We start from the raw sequence: 21,875 nt of genomic DNA on the forward strand, positions 1-21,875 counted from the left end.
CCAGGCAGTAGCTCAAAGTTGGAAACGGATGAGCCAGATGCGGTCTACTCTGTAACTCATTATGGTTAGTCCTGGGAAGACCGACATTAGCAGCAGAGTGGGTGAACTTGAAGACACTGTGCTGCTAAGGGGAGTCAGCCAGGTGCAGAAGGATGGACAGTCCAAGCTTCCCTAGACATGAGATACCCAGGCTGGTCACAGACTGCACCTCTTACAAGAGAGGGCACCCTGGGGGGGGGGGATGTTCAGGAGGAGTCTGGAGCTACAGACCTGGTATTCACATCCACTCTGGTTGTAGGATCTCCCAGCGTAGCAGCCCTGTCCTAGTGTGTGGCGATACTTTGTGTTGTAACAAATAAAGCTTGCCTGAAGATCAGCGTGTGGAGCTAGCCACACTAGTTAGCCACAGAGGGCAGGCAGTGGTGGCACACGGCCTTAATCCCAGCACTCGGGAGACAGAGGCAGATGGATCTCTATAAATTCAAGGCCACCCTGGGCTACAAGAGATTGAATCTGTCTAAAAGAGAAAAACAGCTCACACAAAGGTGATCCCAGCACTTGTGGGGTAGAGACAGGAGTGATATGGCTGGGTGGAGAGAGGAATATAAGGCGGGGAGGAGACAGGGCTTTGAGCATTCAGTCTGAGGTGGAGGTAAGAGCCAGTGACAGGCTGCTCTGCTTCTCTGATCTTTCAGCTTATTTTATTATTAAGACCAATTAGAATTTGCACTGCGTGCATGTGAACTAACTTGAGTCTATTCTAATACATACTGGTGGTGCAGGGGATGAGAGTCAGAGAGTCACACTGGAAGGTACAGTTCCTAGCCCGTAGCTGGTCAGAAAGCACCTGCCCTGCCCTATGCCCCTAGTGGGGCCACAGCAGAGGGAGACCTAGCTGCCAGCCTCTATTCAAAGCAGATGTGTGCCTCATCTGGAGGACAAGAGACCCTCTGCTCTCCCCAACTCCTGCTAGGCATGTTGCCAAAATCTTGCAGTCTTGTGTTGTTCCTGTACTGGTCCTGCCTGAGTGATCCTTAATGTCACAGCGCTAAGGATCCCACTGCTGCCGGGGTGACTCAGCCGGGGAAGCCTGGGTCACTCTCCCTACCTTTCAAACATCATAATGAAAGAGAAAGAAGCTCTGGGTAAAAGGATGCATGCGATGGCTGAAACTTAGAAAACAGTTTAGAAGACAGCAGGGCTGGTAATTCACACCTAGCCAGGCGAAAACCAAACCCTTCTTGTAGGAGAGGCCACACATCTCTTCACAGTAGAAGACCCATTCACTGTGACAACTTACAAATGCATCTCCAAACCTCCAAACCTCACTACCTAAGTGCAGCTCGGCCGTTCCAGAGTGGGGTGGGGGGGTGAGAGTGTGGGGGGGTCCATTGACTTTGATTTCCAATTGCATCATTGTCTACTAGCTAACAACCCAGACAGCACAGAAAGAACTTAAATTATTCCAGCTCCATTCTTCTAGCCCTTGTGTTCGGGCCGAGGGCCTTAATCCCTGAAAGGCTTCCTGAATGAGAGCTGTTGCCTGGTGCAGCTGGACACGCAGGCGGAGGACTCTGAGGATAGCGCTGCCGCCATGGCCCGCACAGACCAGCTTTGCAAAGGCTTTCTTTGCTGTTCCTGCAATTCATTTCTTTTAAGAAAGGGGACCGGGGAAGAAAGGCTGCATGTCCAGGTCTTTGGGCTTCTGATCATTTGATGAACACGGGGTCGGCAACTTGGGCCTCCAGCTTCTCAGGCCAGACAAAGGCACCCCAGCCGCCCAGGACAAAACCCCAACGGCCTCTTGGGGTGGTGGCCTGGGAAAGGCCCACCTCGGTCTGTGAGGGGCCGCCTGCCCTTTGATCTCTCTTGAGACCCCAGTTGGGGCCCCAGGTCAGGGGATTTCACACTGCAAGCCCCCTCCCCCTACCTCCTCCCAGTGGAAGGGGAACAGGTCAGGATTGGAAAGAGGGTGATGGATCCCAGAGAGCAGGGAGCCTGCTGGCTCTGACCAGTTCCACATGGATGGACTTGTATTGTGAACACCAAGCCCACACTTTAAATGGAATCTGACATTACATGGTAGAATGGAGATGGCGAATGGCAGGCCTGGGCTTGGTGGACGACAGTTAGCCCACCCCCTGGGCCCAACCGACTGACTGGTCTCACTTATTTCTCTAGGAGGTGGGTGAATGGAGTCACTCACACCAACCTAGTGGCCTCCTCCACCAAGGCTCCACCTGCTCTGTTTGGCATCTTTTCACATCATGAAATAAATGTTTGCCAAGGAGCTTTCATCATCATCATCATCATCATCATCATCATCTTCTTCTTCTTTTTTTTAATAGCACACTGTTTGCAAAAGCAGCCAAGAAAGAAACATCCAGCTGAAATGATCTATTACTCCGAGGGATTTTGATGTAACAAAAGGAAAATATTATGTTCATGAGAACAAGTAGAGAGCACGGGCAATCAGGGAAGAAGTATGAGCCTCACTGATTGCTACCGGCGCTGACAACTGCATGTTTGCTAGGAAAAAGATGTTTAAAATCAGCCAGGGCAGCATTAATGGGTAAGAAGACTTAAGAAAAATGTTAAGGCTGTGCTATGCCCCTGACAAGCAACATTACTGAAAGCGGTGACAGAGCATGTGCGTTCTGCCTGGGCTTTCATCCATGTGCTTTCTATATGTCGCTAAGCAGGCGTGGTGGTGCTAGGGCTGGGCTTAAGCCAACATTTGGCAGCTCAGAGAACAGAGTCATTGCCCCAGAGCCAGTGGAAGAAGCCTGGAGCTTCAGGGTGTCTGAAGTGCTTGGCGCTAGCCCAAAAGTCCCTGGCTACAAGTTCAGGTCACTTTCCGCATGCTTGGGGGCCTCTGTGTGAACCCTGCTTTATCACCTCATATTCTCCCCTCTTCCCTTTTCCTTCTATCCTTCTGCCATTTCTCCCTTCTCTTTTCCTTCCCCTTTCCCTCCTCCCTGTTTCCCCTTTCCTACCTCTCTGTTTCCCCTTTCCTTCCTCCTGTTTCCCCTTTTCCTCCTCCCTGTTTCCCCTTTCCCGCCTCTCTGTTTCCCCTTTCCTTCCTCCCTGTTTCCCCTTTCCTTCCTCTTTCCTCTTTCCCTCCTCCCTTTCCCCTTTCCCTACTCCTTGTTTCCCCTTTCCTTCCTCTCTGTTTCCCCTTTCCTTCCTCTTTCCTCTTTCCCTCCTCCCTTTCCCCTTTCCCTCCTCCTTGTTTCTCCTTTCCCTCCTCCCTGTTTCCCCTTTCCTTCCTCCCTGTTTCCCCTTTCCTTCCTCTTTCCTCTTTCCCTCCTCCCTTTCCCCTTTCCCTCCTCCTTGTTTCCCCTTTCCTTCCTCTCTGTTTCCCCTTTCCTTCCTCCATGTTTCCCCTTTCCTTCTTCTCTGTTTCCCCTTTCCCTCCTCCCTTTTCCCTTTCCCTCCTCCCTCTTTCCCCTTTCCCTCCTCCCTCTGCCCCCCTTTCTCTCTCTCATTCCCCAACTTTCCTTTTTCTTCTTGCCAGGGGAAAACAGAGTCAGGAATGCCAGCTGTCTGGTGAAATGCACAGGAACCCATCTCTACCATCAGGCTCTGTTAAGGCGGCCAGGCAAAGGATGGAGTGCCATGTGTGGAAGGTGCCCAACCCCAGGGCAAAACGGTGTGCGCATGTATTCCAACAGAACAGCTTGTTCACAGATGAGGGAGACTGTAAAGTGCTACCCAGATCTGTATTTCCTGGGACCCATGGCATGCGTCAGTCAGGAGGGGCCAGGTGGGGGCAGGCAGGTAGGTGCTGGGCCTTCCCAGCAGCTTTGTCTAGGGTTCTGAGGATGCAGATCCTCAGGGGAGATAGAGCCCTTTCTTAAAACCCAACACAAGAAAGCCTGGGGTCCTCTTGAGGGACAGGCTCTATGTCTTGTTGTGGGCCCAGCATCCCGGGCCCACAACCCACTTTAAGTCTTAAGGAGGGCCTTAGAGGGCTCGTGTGGGGCCAGAGTGCTTACCTAGCTTGTGTGAGGATGGGTTCAAGCCCAGCGCACAGACACAGACACACACACACACACACACACACACACACACACACACACACACACACAGGCAGGCAGGCATACTCCTCTAAACCAAGACTGCATGCTGATGGTGTTAGAACCTGTTTGTAGGTGAAGGAGTCAGGAAACTGAACCACATCTTGCAAAACCAGTTAACAGCAGCAGAAGGCTACACAAGGCTGTTTTGACCTGTAGCAGGATTTGAAGGTCCAAGGCTGCCCTCTGACCCTCCTGGTACCAGCATCAAGCTGCATGGGACATGTCCTCACTGTAGACCCACTACGTGCGAACCTCATAAACAAAACACACTTGCTGCAGACATCCTCCACTCGACTTCTTGACTCCGGAAAGGGACAACAGTAGCCCCCCCACGCCACCCCTCTAGGCCTCCTGTGAACAGTGCCTCCCCCTCCGTTGCTATAGCAACACCATCCCAGTCTCTCACCTTTGGCCATCTTATTGAGAACCATGTCAATCAGGATGTAGGTTCCACTCCTCCCTGCGCCGTCACTGTCAACAGAAGGAGAGAGAGTGAAAGGCTGCCTACCCTGGGTGGGTGAGCAGGCTCAGTAAAGCCAGAAGCCAAGTCTTTTCCTCATTCTCAAGTAGGGTTGGGAGAGGAAGGGAAACAGTGAGTTAGAGGGAGGGAAGGAGGAAGGGAGGGAGGGAGGGAGGAAGGGAGGGAGAGAGAGGGAGGGAGGGCAAAGGAGAGACACACACTTGCACAGGAAAGAAAGGGGGCAAGGAGGGGCTTGGTTTTCTGGGTGCTCTCTTCTCTCTGGGAAGAGAGAAGAGAGTTCCTCTCAGACTGCTGTCTCTCCCCTCCCACCCTAGCAACCCTCCCCCCCCCCGTGTGACTCCAAGCCAGCAGGAGGACAGGTGGAGCAGGCTAGAGCATCTGGGTGTAAGGGCAGGGCGGTCATTCCACTCCTGTCAAATGGTTGTCCTGCCCTTTCAAGGTATCCTCCCTCCGGGGGGAAGAAGTGTACCTTCATTCATTACTTGATCGAATTCTTCAAAAGGCACCCTCCTTTCATGTCTCCCCCACCCCACCAGCTATAACAACTGGGGTGCTGGCCGCCAGGACCAGAGCTACGTGTGTCTCTACAGCAGCAAGTGGAAAAGATGGGAGAACTCCTTTTCTGTGAACAGAGAGGGGCCCAACATCATCTCTCACAAGGACCGTGTGAGATCATCTCCTCCCTCACATAGATGCTGCCACTGTGTCTTGTGAGTTCTTAACATGCCTTTTCATCCAGCAGGGTTTGCTCTCACACTCCTGGCATCTCCTAAAGGAAGGATGCTTCACATGGGGAGTTCTAGAAAATCGGCTGTGACTTTAAGGGGAACATAGGCATGTAGCTTCCAGGGGACCCCAGGCAACTTTTTCAGGTAGAGAGTGCTTGCTTTTGCCATTTGGGATCCTCAGTGCTGCCGTTGACATCCTTGAGCCCATTGAGGCTCACTTCTGTACATGGCACAGTTTCAGGACATTTTAAGAAATGTTATGAGAATCTTCCAACAAACTATAACTTATCTCAGTATTCTTTCGGGTGAAAGATGCTTCATTCTGTGTTATGAGACACAAAACCACAGGCTATGTTCACTCCCTGCTCAAAGGCAGAACCATCTACACAGATGTGCACGTGTGTCACACACACACACACACATACACACACACACACACACACACACACACACACACTTGATGCTTGACTTTTAGGGTCAGATCTTGTTTTCATTCCAGGCAGAAAGGCATGTTCTATGAGACAGTTCTAGAAAAACAGAGTGTGAACTTTTTCACCATGGGCAGTTGAGCATGGAGTCCAGTAGAGACAGAATCTATGGGCTGCATATGGTCTGAATTCTCACTGAAGTTTTTTCAAAGGCTCAGCCAGTGAGAGCAGGAGTGGTGGCGGTGGCTATCCCTGTCTTTACAGACTGTGCCCAATGTACCTCCAGGCATATTTCACCTTGTGATTCAGACAAGTACATGCTTGATACCTGGGTCCCCAAGGTTTTGTGGCACCATGAGGGTTTAAGGAAAAAAATAAGGCAGTTGTATGTGGGCATTAGAAACAGGAGACAGGCCATGGCACCGTTTAGTCTGTGTGCAGCGGCAAAGACCCGCGGTTTCCTCTAGTCTGACAGAGTGGCAAGTCAAGTTTATACCTGTGGTTTTCCTTAGAGAGATAGCTATAGACATTCACCAGGCAGTCAGAAAGCTCGGCTCACACTGTCGTTGTGTCTGTTACATTTTGGAAACAGCAAATCTTAACCCAGGTTGAAAGTTATACTTGCCTGCAGTGAACAATTATGGGACAAGAGCGGCCTCTGTAGCACTTGTTAACTTTTCTGAAATAAAAAGAGATGGAAGTTATAGTGGCATGCTGAGGTTCTGTCATCCAAACCACAAACAAGCCCCAGCAACAAATCCATACATCTAAATAATTTTTTGCAATAGCTTGTTGGGACATAAGAGTGAGAATTTACATATCTAATTCAGTGACATTTCCCCCTTTCGATGGCAACTTGGTAAGTGAGCTTCAGAAGTGCATCTTACAAGTGCATAGTGGGTGCTTTTTCTCCCCTTGCAAGAGTGAACTCCAGGCTTTGGCCACAGGTACCTTCTGGCCTTACCCCCTAACCCCCTCAGCCCCTCAGGCCCTCTTTCTCCCTCCCTGATGTGTCCCTGTATGTGGCTCCCAGGACTGGACTCCTGTTGGAAAACTCACAGTTTTGTACTGTATGCTCAAAATTTCTTGTAGTCTGCTCATCACACGGAAATATAACATTATTATGTCTAAAAACAGCATCCTGAAGGTCCTATCTGACCCATTGGCTTGAGGTGAGGGTATGGAAATTATGAAGAACACCCCAGGGAGTTCAAGATCTTTTTTTTTCTAATTTTCTACATCTATATTGGAGTGTTTTATTTTTTTAAATAACCCCACTGCAAGTTTCAACCAGCACTCATGAGCACTTAACGGTGAGATATTTAAGGTATTGTTGACCAAACCGTATCTCATCCATGGGGCTGGTTTCAATTCATAGTTACAGGCTCCAAGATTTATTTATTTTTAATTCAACGGAACAACTAAACAAGTTTTCAAGGCACACTAAAGTTTCCAGTAAAATATCCTTATCAAGGAAAGTAAAGATAGGATCTGAGTTTGCTGGAAGAGGGGGTGAAAAGTGTGATGATGGTGTGTTTTAGAATGTGCTGTGTGACCTCCTGAAATGAGACTCAAATTAAGGAGAAAAAAAAAAAAAAACGACAATACAGAAAAGAAATGTTTCCCCTTGAACCAGAAATGGGAATATGTCACGTTTCTTTGCCTCCAAAGCACTGTGATCTCGAGTGGACAGCGGAAATCAATCGGCTGTGGCTGCAAGTTCACAGGCCTGGTGGAGGGAGCATCGGCCTGTGTCCTACGGTCCATACACTGAGTAGATAATTTAGTGTCAGGCAGCCTGACAGCAGAAGCCGTTTTTTGTCTCCCATTTTTCGACTTCTACTGCAGTGTTACTAGACTTAGGTACTTCTGATAGAAGTCTGAATGCCCCCTCCCCCACAACGGGACCAGCAAATGGGAACTGAAGGGCAGATGCAGAGCCTGGAAAAGATGCGCCCCCTACAAACAGCTCATGTGCAAAGCACTGTTCAGCCGCACTTGATCTGTGGCTGCTCTCTTATCTGCAAAGACCTGCAGCATCCTTCAGCCTCGGGACCACCCACAGAGGCTCCAAAGAGGGGGCATGCTCAGAACCAGGGGGTAAAACAAGTAAGCTCTCTCCTGGTCCTTTCTGAGGAAGACTTTCATGGCCAGGGGTGTGAGGTGGCACTGTGAGGCCTGGAAAGAGGTCAAAAAATTAAAAGCAAACTCCCTGAGCAACAGCACCCACAGACCAGGATGCCCAGGAAAGGTTTTGGTCCTTGGTCCTAACCTTCCTTAGGAAGCAGACCCAGTAGCCTCTCTTGCTGAAGTCCCCTGTTCCCTGCTGGGTTCCAGTTCTGACACAAGGGTCTGTTAAAGCCAGAGCCTCAGCCTTGAAGCTGCTAGCTCGGTAGAACCTGTGCGCAGGGCTGAGTTGTAACTGTGATGGAACCCTGGCCTGGCAGGTCCACTGGGTGGCTTTCCTCCCAAGACTCTTTCTCTTTAGGCAGAGTTCCCCTGCTAACAGGAATAAGTCTGGGTCACAGTGAATACTTGGCTACTGTGGGTTGGGCAAGTATCCTCATTGCCCACAACAAGATGGATAGCCATCAGGGTTACTCTGCTCTGCTTTCCCGATGGGAAGGAGCGTAAAAGATGCACATTAAGAAACAGGGCAAGGAATCTGTAAGGGGAGCACTGTTAACTGCTCAGCAGGAGCACCATTAACTGCTCAGCACCCACTTAGGCAAAACTGCACCCATAATCTCTCTAAGGTAAGAGTGTGATCCAGGCTAAGTGGCCACCACTCAGATCTCCAATCCCGTGGCCCCATTTTCCTCTACAGGATGCTTAAGGTATGTTTGCTTCAGATTGGTTACCTCAGGAGGCCCTTTGAGAGATTTCACAGTACTTTTCATACCCACGCCAGACCCGCCATGTACCATATTTACATGCAACCCTGGGGCCAGGTAGGAGACAAGGTGGAAATACTTGTGGCTGTATAGCTTAGAACTTTATTAGCAAAGAATCACGGGTTATTACAGCGTGAAATACCACAAATAGAAAAGCAAAAAAAGAAAAAAGAAAAAAAAAAGGAAAAAAAAAGAAAAAAAAAGTCAAACATGGAGCCAATGTGTTCATCCGAGGACCTGAGATGCGGGTGCTGGTTATTCGTGAAGATGAGCAATACACGGTTGTCTCATTTTGGTCTTAGACAGGTCGTCAGTAAGCGAGGTCTCCAACACTGAGCGGAAATGGATATTATATGGACTTTGGCAGGAGGATTTCCCAGAGAAGGAACCATTAGCAATACAAACCAACCCTCGGTCACTGAGTGAGAAGGAGTCGCCATGCAAACGGACAGCAAGCAAAGTCAGGTCGTTAGAGGCTCAGAGAGGGGCCCCGTGTCCCTGCAGCAGTCACAGTTTCCAATGATCACTTTTGTGACTATGCAACTGGGCTCATATTACTAGCTGCAACGTCACAAAAATGACACTGGCCACCGCTAAGTAGCTGGCAAAGTAAGGGTTTGTCGGTTTGACAGTGAGCAGCATTAGTGGATGCATGGAACACAGAGGAGGGGGGAGGGAGGGAGGGAGGAAGAGGGAGTAGGGGGAGGAGAGAGAGAGAGAGAGAGAGAGAGAGAGAGAGAGAGAGAGAGAGAGAGAGGAGGCAGGAGAGAAGAGAGGTTTGTAGAGCCAAGCCCTCACATGTGACTCTAATTATCTCTTAGCAGTTTATCTTTAAAGTGTAAATGTGTGCCCCCCTGGGCTCCAGAAACAGTTAGTTACACATGGGTGGGTGCCTGACACACACCCCAAGCCTGCTGAGAAGGCTAGGCTATTGTTCCAATACTAGAGCCCCTCCCCACTTCCCTGAACAAGGTGGGATCCACAAAGGTGGCTTCCTACCCCCTCCAGCTGCTGGCACGGGCAACTCATTTCTAAGCCAAGGTATCCCCCAGAGTATGGTCATTCATGCCAGTTCTCTGGGACGGTGTGAAGGGGCCCTCATCTGGGCTACTGGGTCCTGACCAGACTGATACCGGTATGGGTATGTTCCGTTCCATATATGAATACAGACATGGGCCCATACACATATATGTGCAAACCCCTTGGATGAGCTTGGAGACGGGTAGTGAGATGGACAGCAGCCATCTGCATAGCTGCATCCACTTTGCCAGTCATGAGCAAGAGATTCTCTGTGCATCTTAAGATTCTGTGTGTACTGGGAAGGGTCTAGTATCCAGGAAATTAGTGCGGGGGGGCGGGGAGGGGTGGAGGCAGGGGGAGACGACAGCAGCTGTGGACAGTGGCTGATTTGGGATATTCTCTGGTTTCTGAATGCACCTATAGGAGAGGTGACAGCAGGGCAGGAGCCACTGGCCTTGATACCAAATTCCTGTCTTTCCTCAAACTCTTTCACTCATGGAATTTCTTTCCTAAGGATGATTCAGGTAAGGAAGTTTTATTCCCAGCACTTGGATGGCAGAGGTAGGCAGATCTCTGTGAGTGGCAAGGCCAGCCTCACTTACGTAATTCCAGAACGGACAGGGACTAGGTAGGGAAACCCTGTCTCCCACTCCCTCCTCCTCAGTTTTCTCAAAGTGGTTTCATAATAAAGCTTTTGCATTTGTAACATACAAGTTTGAGCAATGCAGGTCAGTCTTGGTGCACTTCCATCTCAATACTCATTTTAGCCTCTAGCGTGAGAACTCTTTGTCACATCATCTGGTGACACAGCATTCTGTGAAACAGACACTGTGCCCTAGTTATCTCTAGCTCCTTGTCTGAGAACTTTTTTGGGTGGGTGGACTTCCAGTCAACTACACATGGAATAGAGAACTCCGCACTGACGTGGATAGGCAGCTGGGCACTCTTGGCACTTTGTGTGGCGCTAAGCTCTCCCCAGCCTGATGTGCAAACAGCAGTGGGTGCCTACCTCACATTTTACTTCAGTTTACATTGTCAGTATCTTCCTGTAAGAAAGCCTAGCATCTCAACTGCCTAATAAAGACACTTGGAAATGAGACTTTTTGTTGTTGTTGTTGTTGTTTTGGTTTTTTTTTTTTTTTTTTTTTTTGGATGGATGGCTGACTAGGCCAACAAACAAAAAAAAAACAAAGTGCATTAAAAAGACTGTTAGTTTCAAAACTGTACTAAACACAAACACATTTTTGTGCTAACTGTATTTAGGCTGTTTAGTCAAGATTCTCCATTCTAAAATCTGGCCTTTGCCTGACAGAATTTCCTTAGCCTGGCTGGCAGACGAGTAGCCAAATTAGAAATCTGACTTGACTTCCAAAACTTTATGGAATATAAATCTCGGGTGGGTTACAGAATCTTATCCAATTGTGACCACACTTCCAGAGTTCTACGATGCCCGCCCCCTCACATTTAACACCACTAGTGACAGAAAATATCTCATGCTGAATGTTGGCACTTGCTATACCCTTTCCTGTCTCCCTCCCTCTTCCTGCCCAGTTGTTACATTGCAGATACAGCTTCTTAAAAAACAAAAACAAAACAAACCCAGAGACCTGGCCCAACCCGCACTCTACTTGCATTATTTTGTCAGCATGCTCTTTGTTTTACCTGCGAAAATCCAGGAGTGACCTCGTGGAGGAAGGGACTCCCTGGTCATACCAACTCAGAAAGTGGAACTGGGTCACCGTGCGGGTCTCGTTGGTCTGCAGGTTCTTCAGGTAAAAGCTCCTCACCAGGAAGTCCTGGCACCAGATATGCTCAGAGACTAGATTGACCTGGTGGGGACAGGACAGCAAAGCATGTGAGCCCAAGATTGCGGAACACAGTGGTGTGTTCGGGGAGAAGGGGAATATGGCAAAGGAGACAAATGGGTGAGGTCTGGTTTGCGCCAAGCGCCCCTTTCCACTCTGTTTTAACCAGTGTCTGGTATAGATCAGAGGACTTACGACTCAGGATACAGTGAGAGGAGGGTCCTACCTCTCCCCAGATTAAAGCCTATGGCTTGCTAGCCATACTCTGTTAGGGCTCCTATCAAGCCTCTAACTTGCTCTCTGTGTGAGCCGTTTGCCTCTAATTTTAATGTGCAAACAGCCAGAGGAGGCGTTCTAGTCCTAGCTTGAACACTGCAGTTATTGCTTTTATTCAATGTGTGTAGGAAACCCAGCAAGAGAAATCTATCCCTTGCAAGAAGGTCAAATACTATAGATCCCCATGGCTTAGGCAAGAAAACCCACCAGCTACTCGGACATGGGCAGTGTTCTCTGTGAAAATGGACCTTGCTTGGATGCTTGTTATTTGGACCTGGGCCGCCTTTCCAAGATGGGCATTGCTTCCTTCCTACCAGCATCTAGAATTATGCGATTGTGATTTGGGATGCCTGCATTCACTCCCGAGTTTATCCCTAACTATGTAGCCATGTAGGGCATTGGGTCTCTATTGGCTGCACAACACCTGGGCCCCTCTGAAGTCAAATGTGCTAACAATCCACCCTGGGGATGTCCTAGCCTCACAGAGCAACTGGTTGGGCTGTTGGTGAGGATGAGAAACATGTGTTTCTTGCCCAGGCCCCCGAGTAGGCGCCGAGTCCCAGTACCTCATAGACATGGTAGAGGTTGGAGCCTTCATCAGGCCAGTAGTGGTGGCACTGCCGGACGCCGTTCTCCGAGAGGGGTGTCAGCATGACAATGACTGCACAGCCGCTCTCCCACACCATCTGCAGGTGACACAGACCCTTAGAGACCAGCCACAATCATCCCACTCACGGGGGAACTCATTTCTCTCTCCTTGGATCCTGCAACTGCTTCACACCTCTGAATACACTAGCCCCATGTTCTACAGGTTCCATGAGATATTAATAAAACAAAACAAAACAAAAAAACACTCTGAGTTTCACCCTCAACCAAGAGTCTTATCATGTAGCTCTGGCTGGCCTGGAACTCACTATGTAGACCAGGCTGGCTTTGAACTCACAGATCCATCTGCCTCTGCCTCTGCCTCTGCCTCTGCCTCTGCCTCTGCCTCTGCCTCTGCCTCTGCCTCTGCCTCCTGAGTGCTAGGATTAAAGGCCTGTGTCATCATGCCCAGCAACTTTTGGTCTATAAAAGAAACTTTCTAGCTGGTAACACAAAACCTGCTCTGACTGGACACTGTTCTGTGAGCAGACTAAAGGAGGTTGCCATATGGATACTGTCCTCCTATCAGAAGCGGGTTCTTAGGGAAAGCACCACAGAGCCTGCTCCCAAACACTGTGATGTGGTGATACCTTACTTGCCCAAATAAAGTTTGTGTGAAGATCAGAGGATGGAGCTTGCCATTAGCTAACCATAGAGGTCTGGTACAGACATGAAGTGAGATGGCTGGGTGGAAACAGGAAATGAGATGGCTGGGCAGAGACAGGAAGTAAGATGGCTGGAAGAGAAAGGATATAAGCGGAGGATAAAACCAGGAACTTGCTCTCTTTTTCCATTGGGAAGCTAATGAAGTAAAGGTGGCTTTGTCTTGCTCCTTCTTCTCTCTGATCTCTCGGCATTTTCCTCTATATCTGGCTCCAGGGTTTTTTTTTTTATTATTTAGAACAATTAAGAACTCCAGTTACACTGTCATACCATTCAGATGACAAGGATCCAAAACTCAGTCAACAATTTGCAGGAGCCACATAAAATTGTTCTAAACACACAAGTGCCTGTTTGTCATTGACAAAAGCTCCCTTAGTCACCATGTTTGCCAACACAAGCTATCACTTCCAGATGCTGACCTTTGAGCTACATGTTGAGGGTGATTTACAAGGTTGTTACCCAGGCAAGGCTGGGGCAGAGTTTTGTCAGCCCAGTACAGTATGCTCAGAGTGAGGAAGGCTCTGATTTTCCTGCCATGCTCTGAACAAATGCCACAGAAATATCTACAAGCAACTGTGTCTAGGTGTAAAATTGGTATCCAAGCGAGCTTTCCCTCCTTTTAAATGCAGACATAAAAATCCGATTGAGGTCCTATTATTTAAGGGACGCGCGCATCTCACAGAAAATGCCTTCTCATCACCATTCATGTTATTAAATTCCTCCATTAAATTACATCTTAAAACGTCAGACGTGTGTGCAATGTTTCTCTCCTTCCATATTGATTTACGTTCCCGCGGGACTGAAACGGTCAATACTCTTCAGGCGTCTCACTGTGTATCGTTTATATTCGAATTTAATGGAAACCTCCTGAAGTATTTACGAAAAAAAGAGCCCGCAAATAAGTATGAATCACACTTGAGCCCCCACACTTCTTTCCGCCCTGGTGCCAGTCCGGTGAGATGAAAATTCTGAGCGTGTTTCCGACCCGCTCCGCCGAAATCAGGGCTCCCATCACAGAGCGATTTACGGTGCCTTTGGAAAGTGGCGAGGCGCTCATTGAGGCCATTACAAAAATGAGGAGAAACACAGATTTTACGAGTGTAATAAAAATACAATGATCTAGACCATAAACCACCGTCCAGCGCCCTGCCTGCACTGCCGTGCATGTGTGATGTTACCAGGCCCTTCATTTGCAGAGGGGTCCTCCAGGTTCTACGGGGCGCTCTGATTGGTCCGCGCACACAACCGCGCTTCCTTCCAGGGCGCCTGCCTGGCTCTCTGAAGATTTGGTTAAGATTAAATCCAAATGAAACTTAATTTAAACAAACAATCTCAAAGGCACCCCGGGGGATAATACTTCTTTTTAGGTCAGTGTGTATAAAGGCAAAGAGGGAATTTACTAAATCAGATAGATTGGAGCCTGACTGGGCACTGATTTCACAAGCTGCTTGTCCGTCTGGTAGCATTTCCTTGCGTCCCTTCCCAGGCAGGAAACCAGCAAGTACCCTCACAGTCTGCCCCCAGCTTTGGTCTTCAGCAACACTGCCTGCCAGGTGTAACCCTAGAATATGATAAAAGATTTTAGTTCAGATTTTGGGTGGGGATACGGAGTGCTGTAAGATATCGGCCAAGTCATTTTTGGTTTCTCCATATTTCTTCATCTCGGAAGGTTTCTCTAAACCATGAATCAATATAATTCCTCATGTTTCTGGCACTTTGTTTGAACACCAGAGAATATAACATTTACGGCCCTTCTCATCTTTCCAGCACACTAATGGGGCCCCCTACATGTGAGGCACTTGGGTGGAGACCTCAAACGAAGGAGACAGTTCCCATCACAGGCAGGGTGGTGTTTTGGTTAAGTCAGGTGTCTGCACACTTCCCAGGGAGTGAGCGGGTATTCCACCGCTACATTGAAGCAAATCTGCTCAGATGGAGCAGAACCTTTGATACTGGGTCCCAGGTATAGACTTCAGACTGTGGGCTGTGGTCCAGGGTCCAGGGTCCAGGGTCCAGGGGAGAGTTTGAGGTGCACATGTCTCAGATGCAGTGTCTCCCCTTGTAACCTGCCTTGAAGGCATAGGATGCTTTGAGCTCTATTGTCCTCCGTGTCTGGGCATCAGTGGCCCTGGGTCTCCCTTTATGACTTCTTTCTGTGCCATAGACAACATCCAGTGGAAGTTGGTAGGAGTTAAACCCATTAAACCTGAAGCCAGTCTTGTGAGGCCACAGTCCTGATCCACCTAGAGGTGACGTGGGCCAGAAACTCCCAGTGACACTCAGTCTAGCTACCTTGAAGAGGGGTCTTCTTTACAGTTGCCCAGCAACAAACAAATAGAAAAGGTCAAAGGGAGTAGTTTAGACCATTTACTGTTCAACGTTAAATGCATTCTTTGGCTGTTATTTAGGCTAACTGAATAACTGACATGAAAAGCCATTTGGATGTAAAACTCTATTTATTCCTCTTCCTTGTCCATTGAACTGTGTCTTTCTCGAAAATCTCATCAGCTTCCTGATTCCTTGTGCCTGAAACCCTGTTTGGAGACAGGATCCCTGTTGAAAGCCCTGCCTGAGGAGAGCCCATCCTAATCTCCCAGCATAACACCCTTACAGAAAGGGAGGAGCATATAGTGGCAAATACAGACAGACACAGGAAGATGAGTGGGGCTGGCCAGATACAGCTACAAGGTAAAGGATGCCAGGAGGCCCCCTGGAGTCACAAACAGGACTCTCCCCAAGCCTCAGAGATCACAGCCCTGCCCATGCTTTGATAGCCAACTTCTGGCCTTCAGAACTGTGGGGGAGAGTTTCAGGTATTTTAATCCAAGCAGTTTGTGCTACTTTGTCCTAGGAGTACAAGCAAACGAGCGCCCTCATGGGTATGTCACCCCACCGTCAAAACTCGGCACAAATGCTGGGAAAATGTCAGCCCTGTTCCGATTTCACTTTGTCGACTAAAGCAGCTGAAAAAAAAATGCTGTGTCTCCTCAAGTCATTTTAAATTATTGCATATTTAACTAGCAAATGAAAGCCGGCCTGACTGAACAACCGGCAAAGGGTCTGAATAGACGTCTTCTAAGAAGATGTGCAAATAGCCAACAGGTAAGGAGAGATGTTAACGTCACAGACTGTCAGGACAATGTGCACAAAAATCACAAGGAGAGCTGGTTAGACGGTGGCTCAGCAAAGTGCCTACTGGGCAAACATGAGGACCTGAGACTATTTCCAGCACTCACATAAGAGATGGGAATCGTGGTGCATGTGGATAACCCACTGTTAGGAGGGCGGGGGCAGACAGGTGCCTGGAACTCGTTGACTAGCGGGCTTAGCAGAACGGTCGAGCTCCAGATTCAAGGAAAGACCCTGTCTCAAAAAAGTCACCTAGGGATAAATAAACAGAGGAGGGCTCTTGGGTGTTGGCCTCAAGTTGCTATGTGTGCAGGTGCATGCATTCCCTTACACACTGGTGTGCAAACCTGCGCGTGCACACACACGCATGCACACACGACAAGAAGATGTTGCCTAGCTCCATTTGATGGTCATCGTTGAACAGATGAGATTGTGAGCATTGGTGAGAGACAGAAGAGGGGCTTTACGGCTGTGTGTGTTGGGAGTGGGGCATGAGTGGCAGGTTATGAAAATCGTGGGGTGAGTTCCTGGAAATGTAAAAATGGTACACCCTAAAACTGAACCCTGCTGACTCTGGGTACAGATCCAGAGGAGATGAGACAGTTCACAATGGCCAAAACATGGAATGGCAGCCACCCATAGTGAGCGGCTAAAGGAAACGTGTAGACATAGTACCATGGGACACTATCAGCCCTGAAAACATGGCGGCTCGGGGGAAGATAGCCTGCTGTGAAACGGGGCTGGCAGAGAAGAACAAGCTCCCACAACCCCACTAGCATGTGACGCTCAAGGGCCACACTCAAGCGTATCAGCAGCACAGTTCTGGAGTTGTGAGTGTGTACAGGTGTGAGAAGAGATGTTGGTTACTGGGTGTGAACCTTTAGCTGTAATGTTCTGCAGATGGGGTGCTGGAAACCCACCACACCGTACTGTGTTCTGGGTTCTGATGAGAGGGATCCTGAGGCATTCCTGACCCCAAATGGGAACCAAATAGGTGGGCGTGTTAATTCACCTCATTTCAATAGTCACCCAAAACACTGTGTGTGCCTTAAATATGCACAACAGAAGAAACAAAACAAAACAAAAACTACTCTGCCAAAGCCCCTCGAGATCCAAGTAAAGGAAGAATCAAGCCCTTTCTCTAAACAGGATTCCTGGTCTGTTGGGCAGAAAACTACTCCCCTACTCAGATCGCCTGTGAGGGACACTTTGATCCTGCCTTGGAGTTAACTATCCTCATACCTTTCTCTAGGTTGTCATCTCCTTATGGATGAGAGCCTGATTGTTGCCATTTCAACCTTAGTGTGGTCCTTGCTTAGTTAAAAACAATGCAGTTTTTTTGTTGTTGTTGTTTGTTTTAAAGGACCATTGTGGGGATGGCTCAGTGGTCAAGAGCACTTGCTGCTCTTGCAGAGGACCCGAATTCAGTGCCGAACACACAAACAGCCATGTGCAACTCGTTTCAGGGGATCTGCTGGCCTCTGCAGGTGCTTGACGTGCACATGGTGCACACACATCACCGGCAAATGCTCATGCATATAAAGTAAGAATAAATAAATCTTTAAAAAAAAAAAAGTAAAATACTGACAGCAGAGTTTTGCCTCCAGTGGGCACTTTAACTGTTTTAAAACAAAGAGGGCACTGTGCGTTTATGTAAAAGGAGATAACTTAAAGCCATCACTATCAAAGGTCTTTGGGAGTCCTCCCAGGGCCTACTTGGATGCACAGAAACCTGTTTCTTTAATTTTTTTTTTTTTAGATAGGCATATTTGCATGCAAGCTGAAACTGTCTGTACTGGAAGACAGCTTTTATTTCTCCAGAGAAAATGAAGCACTTCCCAATCCTGACTGTGCAAATAATGTCTGCCATGAATAACTTCTCACAGGCTGAGCCCAGGCAGGAGATGCTGAGTGAATGATGAGAGGCCAACGTCGAAGCCCAAGAACACTGATGACTCCCAGGGCTGAGCATATCAAAGAGGGGATGTCTGTGATAGCCTGCTCACAGAGGCCTCATGTGTTCTCGGCCTCGGGCTGGCCTGAAAGTCACAATCCTCCCACCTCAGTCTTCTGGGTGCCAAGATTACAGGTATGTGCCACCACATAATCTTAAACTTTTTGATCACATTCATTTATGTGGTGTGTGTGTGTGTGTGTGTGTGTGTGTGTGTGTGTGTGTGTATGTGTGTGAATGCATTCAAGTGTCTCAGCACATTCATGGATGCCAGAGGACAACTTGTGGAAGTCAGTTCTCACCTTCTACCATGTAGGTTCCTGGGACCGAACTCAGGTCGTCAGTCTTGGCAGCAGGCACCATTATCCAGTGACCTACCTTGCCGCCCCTCTGCCCTCTTCTTTTTTTTTTTTTTAACAAGTACATTAGTGTGTTATCTATTCACTTAGAACTGATACATGGAGGTGACCCAAATGGGAGAATCAGTAGAAACACTGATCCAAAGTGGTGCACAGAAGGGATTGCTCTATGGCTATGAGCAGACCCCGTGACCACCAGCCACAGGGCTGCGGTCTTATGGCTGAAGGGGAGTGAGACCCCTACTTACTTCCCCTGGTAATGTTTTGTCCAAGGAAAACAGAGCATATAAATAAGAAATCTCGTACTTCGCTGAAAACCACCTAAGAGAATCCCTTGTCTCCAGCATGCAGCCTGGGTCCAAGTGAGTACATGTGGGGTCTCCTTAGAGAGAAGGGTCTCTGATGGGTGCCACCCTCCTTTCCTTTATCTCTGTCCCCTCCCTTTTTCTAAAGTTAGGGCCTGATATTCATTCAGTACACCTGATCCAGGTTTGAAACTCGAAGAGGAGAGGGAGGGAGACAAAGGGAAAGAAGAGGACAGGGAGGAAGCCGAGAGGGGAAGGATAAGAGGAAGAGGAGAAGGGGGAAGGAGGAAGAAGGGGCCTGAAAGGGGAACTGTCACTCCACCCAGGACATTTTCAGCTCTGTGTTGGTTAGTTTTGATTGTCACCTTGGCACACTGTAAAATCAGCTGGGAAGTAGAAGCCTCTCAGTGAGGAATTGTCTAGATTAGGTTGGCCTGTGGGCACATCCGTGAGGAAAATTCTTAATAGAATTACTCGGGGTGGTAAGAACCCCACTGCATGTGGGAGGGAGCTGAGCACTGGCCCACATGTGTGTGTTCACTGCTCTTGGCTCTTGGAACTGTGGATATAATGTGACCAGTTCTCGGAAGTTCCCCTTTCTGTGAATTCCTGCTCTGGGACTACAGTCTGGAATTTAGCCAAATAAATCTTTTCTCCCTTAAATTGATCTTGCCAGGGGATCAAACACAAACATATGTAAACCCCCCCAAATACACACACACACACACACACACACACACACACACACACACACACATATCAGCAAAAAAGACCCAAAAAAACAAAAATGAAGATAAGCCATGATCATAAATATATGTTTAAAAAACCAAGCTCAGTAACTGTATCTATTTTTCCCAAGCCCAGTTAAATGTTTGCATGTCACAGGGAATGGACATGTCATTTTTTACTGTAATGGCCACCAATCATGATCACATCGACACAGCTCCTATACTTGGGAGTCACCTGGGTCTGGATTTAGAATGGAATCTGTCCTAGCCAGCTTGTGGCAGGTCCTGCATGTACACTTTACTGTTTCTCAGTGCTCAGCCCAGAGGCAGGGCACACATCTGTTGGGCAGCCTTCCCTACCACCCATCTTCAAAGCATTCCCATCCTCCCAAGCTGGAGCACTGTCCCCACTAGACAGTGATTCTTCTCTTTCCATTAATGTGGGACCTACGGCTCTGCTTCCTAAATGTGACTATGACCACTCTTGGTGTCCCAGGCAATGTTTCATGAGGCTTGTGCTACATCCCCATAGGGTAGTTAGGCGGTCAAATGAGACCAGGTACCTGTGCAGGGTCTCACGCGCGTGAGAGAGAACATTGAATGTTACTTTCCTCTGTCTCTCTTCCCCCTGACAATGTGAGCCTGCCTTCCACTCCACATGGCCCAGCGGGTAAGCAGAAGGCATCTTGCACACTGAAGTTTCTAGAGAAAGATCCTGGGACCTATATGTCCCAGGCACGGTCATCAAAGCACACAGGACAGCTGACCCCGTCTTTCCCTCCTTTTCAGATGTCTACCCTCTCCAAAGAGCTTTTGGCACATACCATGGAGACACCTGTGAGTGTCACAGGCAGGGACATGAGTAATGATGCTGTCCTAGCAGTTATTTGAGCAGACCTCAATAAAACAGTGAAACCCCACAAGTCCAAAGGAACACTCCCAGTTTAAAAATACACTGGTGTGTGAACAGCCCTTCCAAGCTGAGTAGCATAGTCCCACATTAGACAGACCCGCAGGTCACCTGCGGCACTCCCCCAGGCCAAGCTTTCCAGGTATCAGCAGTGATGTTATGACATAGCACTGGCTGCTAAAGGACCCCTTTCCTACTCTTCTACTGGGTGGTTCCCCTTTCCTTCTGTGGCTTCAGAACTCTTTGCCATGCTGGCTGGCTGCTCCCATGAGTTCCCTGGTATGCTCTAGTTTTATTTCTCAACTGTCTGAACTGTGGCTGCAGAAGCAGACACGGAATTCCAGACATGGTGTGAGTAACATGGAGGAGAGGGAAAAAACTGATTATTTCCTGCTCATGACAAAATGGCCCCATTTCACATGCTGGGTATTTTTCCTTTAAAATATTTTGATTTTTCTTGCTGGGCATGGTGGTGCCTGCCTTTAGTCCCAGCACTCAGCAGATGGAGGCAGGCAGATCTCTGAGTCTGAGGCCAGCCTGGTCTACATGGGGAGTTCCAGGGTAGCCAATGTTACACAAAGAAACCCTGTCTCAGAAAACCATAAATAAATAAATAAATAAAATATATAATTTTTCTCATTTTTGGTTTTGTAGCCCAGGTTGGCCTTGATTTCCGTTCTCCTGCCTCAGCCTCTCAAATACTGATACTACAGAGGTCTGCTGTCATTACAAGTCTAAAGTTTGTCTTTATCTCAAACGTGGTTAACCCTTCCAGAAAAATCCACTGCTGAACCCTTACTCTGTTTCCTGACAAGAAAGCTTGTGGAAAAGGGTTAACATGAGGCTTCTAAGCTCTCAGGCAGCAGTCAGCGGTCTACCTTCTCTGCTGAGGGTTCTTCATTTATGGACCTGACCGACTGCGGAATGAAAATATTTTAAAACAAAACAACAACAACATAAAAACCCTTGTGCCTGTCCTGCAGACATACAGATTAATCTTTTCATCATTTTCCCAAACAGCACAGTTTAACAAGTATGCACTGTGCACACAGCATGGATGCAGAAGCAGGCAGGAGTGTGTGAGATTGCAGTCAATAAGCTGTTTAGAATGTCTCAGAGGGTAGATGGTGCCCTTGCGTCCAGCCAGAATCTGCAAATGTGGCACCCCTTGGAAACGGCATCTGTGCCAGGTATGGTGACACATGCCTGTAATTCCAGAGTTTGGGAGGTGGAGGCAGGGGGATCAGGAAATTCAAGTTAAGGTGAAGTCATAGTGGTCAGGATGTGAGGCCATTGCCTGGGGTTTGGATCAGGAGAGGAATCTGAACAGCAAGGGGGAAGCCCATGAAGATAGATGCTGCAAAGTGTCATTGTGGTGCCTAAGCAGAGTCTCCCTCAGTAGAGCCACAGGGATCTGGTCCTTGTGGGCCTATGGTCTGGAACTTCTGGTCATCTGGGCTGACAGTGA

At 48.4% G+C, this 21,875-nt stretch overlaps 1 protein-coding gene across 1 annotated transcript in view; it reads right to left on the reverse strand.

Moving 5' to 3' along the window:
- The window catches only part of Ptprn2 (protein tyrosine phosphatase receptor type N2), a 680,302-nt gene that overhangs the window by 17,876 nt on the left and 640,551 nt on the right, over window positions 1-21,875 (reverse strand). Inside the window, exons 17-20 of the mRNA XM_027417041.2 lie at window positions 12,281-12,400; window positions 11,296-11,462; window positions 6,345-6,398; window positions 4,489-4,553 (exon numbers count right to left, since the gene is read on the reverse strand). Coding sequence (XP_027272842.1) covers window positions 4,489-4,553; window positions 6,345-6,398; window positions 11,296-11,462; window positions 12,281-12,400 — 406 coding nt within the window. The remainder of the gene's footprint in view (window positions 1-4,488; window positions 4,554-6,344; window positions 6,399-11,295; window positions 11,463-12,280; window positions 12,401-21,875) is intronic.

This window comes from Cricetulus griseus, chromosome 5 (assembly GCF_003668045.3).
Source record: "Cricetulus griseus strain 17A/GY chromosome 5, alternate assembly CriGri-PICRH-1.0, whole genome shotgun sequence".
NCBI lineage: Eukaryota > Metazoa > Chordata > Mammalia > Rodentia > Cricetidae > Cricetulus > Cricetulus griseus.